A 1,589-nucleotide genomic window follows, 5' to 3' on the forward strand; every position below is an offset into this window, starting at 1 on the left:
CACTTAAACTATTTTCTCCTTTTGAAGTAAACTTTGTTGCAAAGAAACCTAAAAATAATACAGTAATTAACATAAATGGAGTGACTGCCATGATAACTAAAGTAAGATCCCAACATTTAGAGAATCCAATTGCATATCCAGCAATAAAACCACATATTGTTTGGAATAAAACTCCAAACTTTTGAGACATTCCATCTTGAATTTGTTGAACATCAGAAGCAATTCTAGAAGTTAATTCACCAGATTCATGGAAATCATACCAACCAGCGTCTTGTCTTAGCAATGCTCTGAAATATAACATTCTAATTTTAATTCCTTGTCTCTCGGATAATACAAAGAAACAAAAATGCATTAAAAACATACCAACAGTTGTACCAATAGCAAAATAGATCATCTTTAATACAAGGTCATTAATAGTATCTGCAACAGAAGCAGTTAATGCATAATTCATATCAATTTGTTCTGCTTTTGAAATACTACTAAAATCCATATTTTGCATAGAAGATGTGTCAAATGTATCCATCATATCACCCATAACTAACATTTGCATTGGTTGTAAAACACCTGCAGCCATAGCACCAATAATTCCACCAATTAATAAAATATAATCAATAAAACCTGCATATCTATATAACTCTTTGATTGATACACTTCCATGATCATTTGGTTTTTTATGTTTTCTAGCTAATTCATCAGGATCAGGAGTAACATCAAAGACAGAGAAGTCATCAAAGTTTGATACTTTTGTTTCACTAGGATTACTAATCATATTTAATACTTTTTAATGAATATGTCATAATATTTTTGAGTTTAAATACTCATCTTAGAGTGATTTTAATTATTATTTTAGCACTTAAACCTACTTTTCTTCTTTCATTCAAGCTAGATACTTTCAACAGTAGTCCTTCAAATTGACTTTTTCTGTTTGTATAAATAGAATTTCATTATTTAATACTGCTGTTTTATTTTTTTGTAGCAATTTTCACTTAACCTAAAATCCTTTTTTCCACTCCCTCATCACTTATTTCTTAATTTAGTTATTTGTATTTCTTTATTACCATTTATATCATTTTTATGTTATTAAAAATTTGTGTTATTTGACTTTATTACTTTTACTTCAATTATAGAAGAAGAATTAAAAATAAAATTAATACGATAAAAACAGTATATAAATTATGTCAAATTAGACTTAGTATTATTATTGTAAAACTAAGATGCCAACAATTTTTATTTAACAGAAGTTTTTATTTTTTTGTTCATTTTTAATGTACAAATGAGACAGAATGATTTTTGAGTGTGTAATCAGTAATTGAATCACTAAACATTAAATTGATTATGCAATAATAAACGATAAAATTTAAAAATGATTTAGTTTTAAAACTAACTTCAACTTTTGAAAATAGCATAGGTTTTTGAAAAAAGGATTGGAAGCTAAAAAAAGAGATATATTTGTTGTAACACTTAATTTATCTCTTCATAGAAAGTAATTCTTTATTTAAAAACAAAAAAAGCAAAAAAATTTGTTATTCAAAACATAAAAATATGACAATAAAATAAACTACCTAATTCTAAAAACAGATTTATTATTC

General features: G+C 25.4%; 1 protein-coding gene across 1 annotated transcript in view; it reads right to left on the reverse strand.

The window, feature by feature from the left end:
• ENU1_062050 (P-glycoprotein-2, putative) overlaps nt 1-769 on the reverse strand; it is a gene marked incomplete at both ends in the record, with an annotated part of 1,443 nt that extends 674 nt beyond the window's left edge. Inside the window, one exon of the mRNA XM_008858174.1 lies at nt 1-769. This exon is cut by the window's left edge and continues 674 nt beyond it. Within this exon, the coding sequence (XP_008856396.1) occupies nt 1-769 (769 nt within the window).
• Between the last annotated feature and the right edge of the window lie 820 nt (nt 770-1,589).

The sequence above is a fragment of the Entamoeba nuttalli genome, assembly GCF_000257125.1.
Source record: "Entamoeba nuttalli P19 unplaced genomic scaffold asmbl_3300, whole genome shotgun sequence".
NCBI classification, from domain to species: domain Eukaryota; phylum Evosea; order Mastigamoebida; family Endamoebidae; genus Entamoeba; species Entamoeba nuttalli.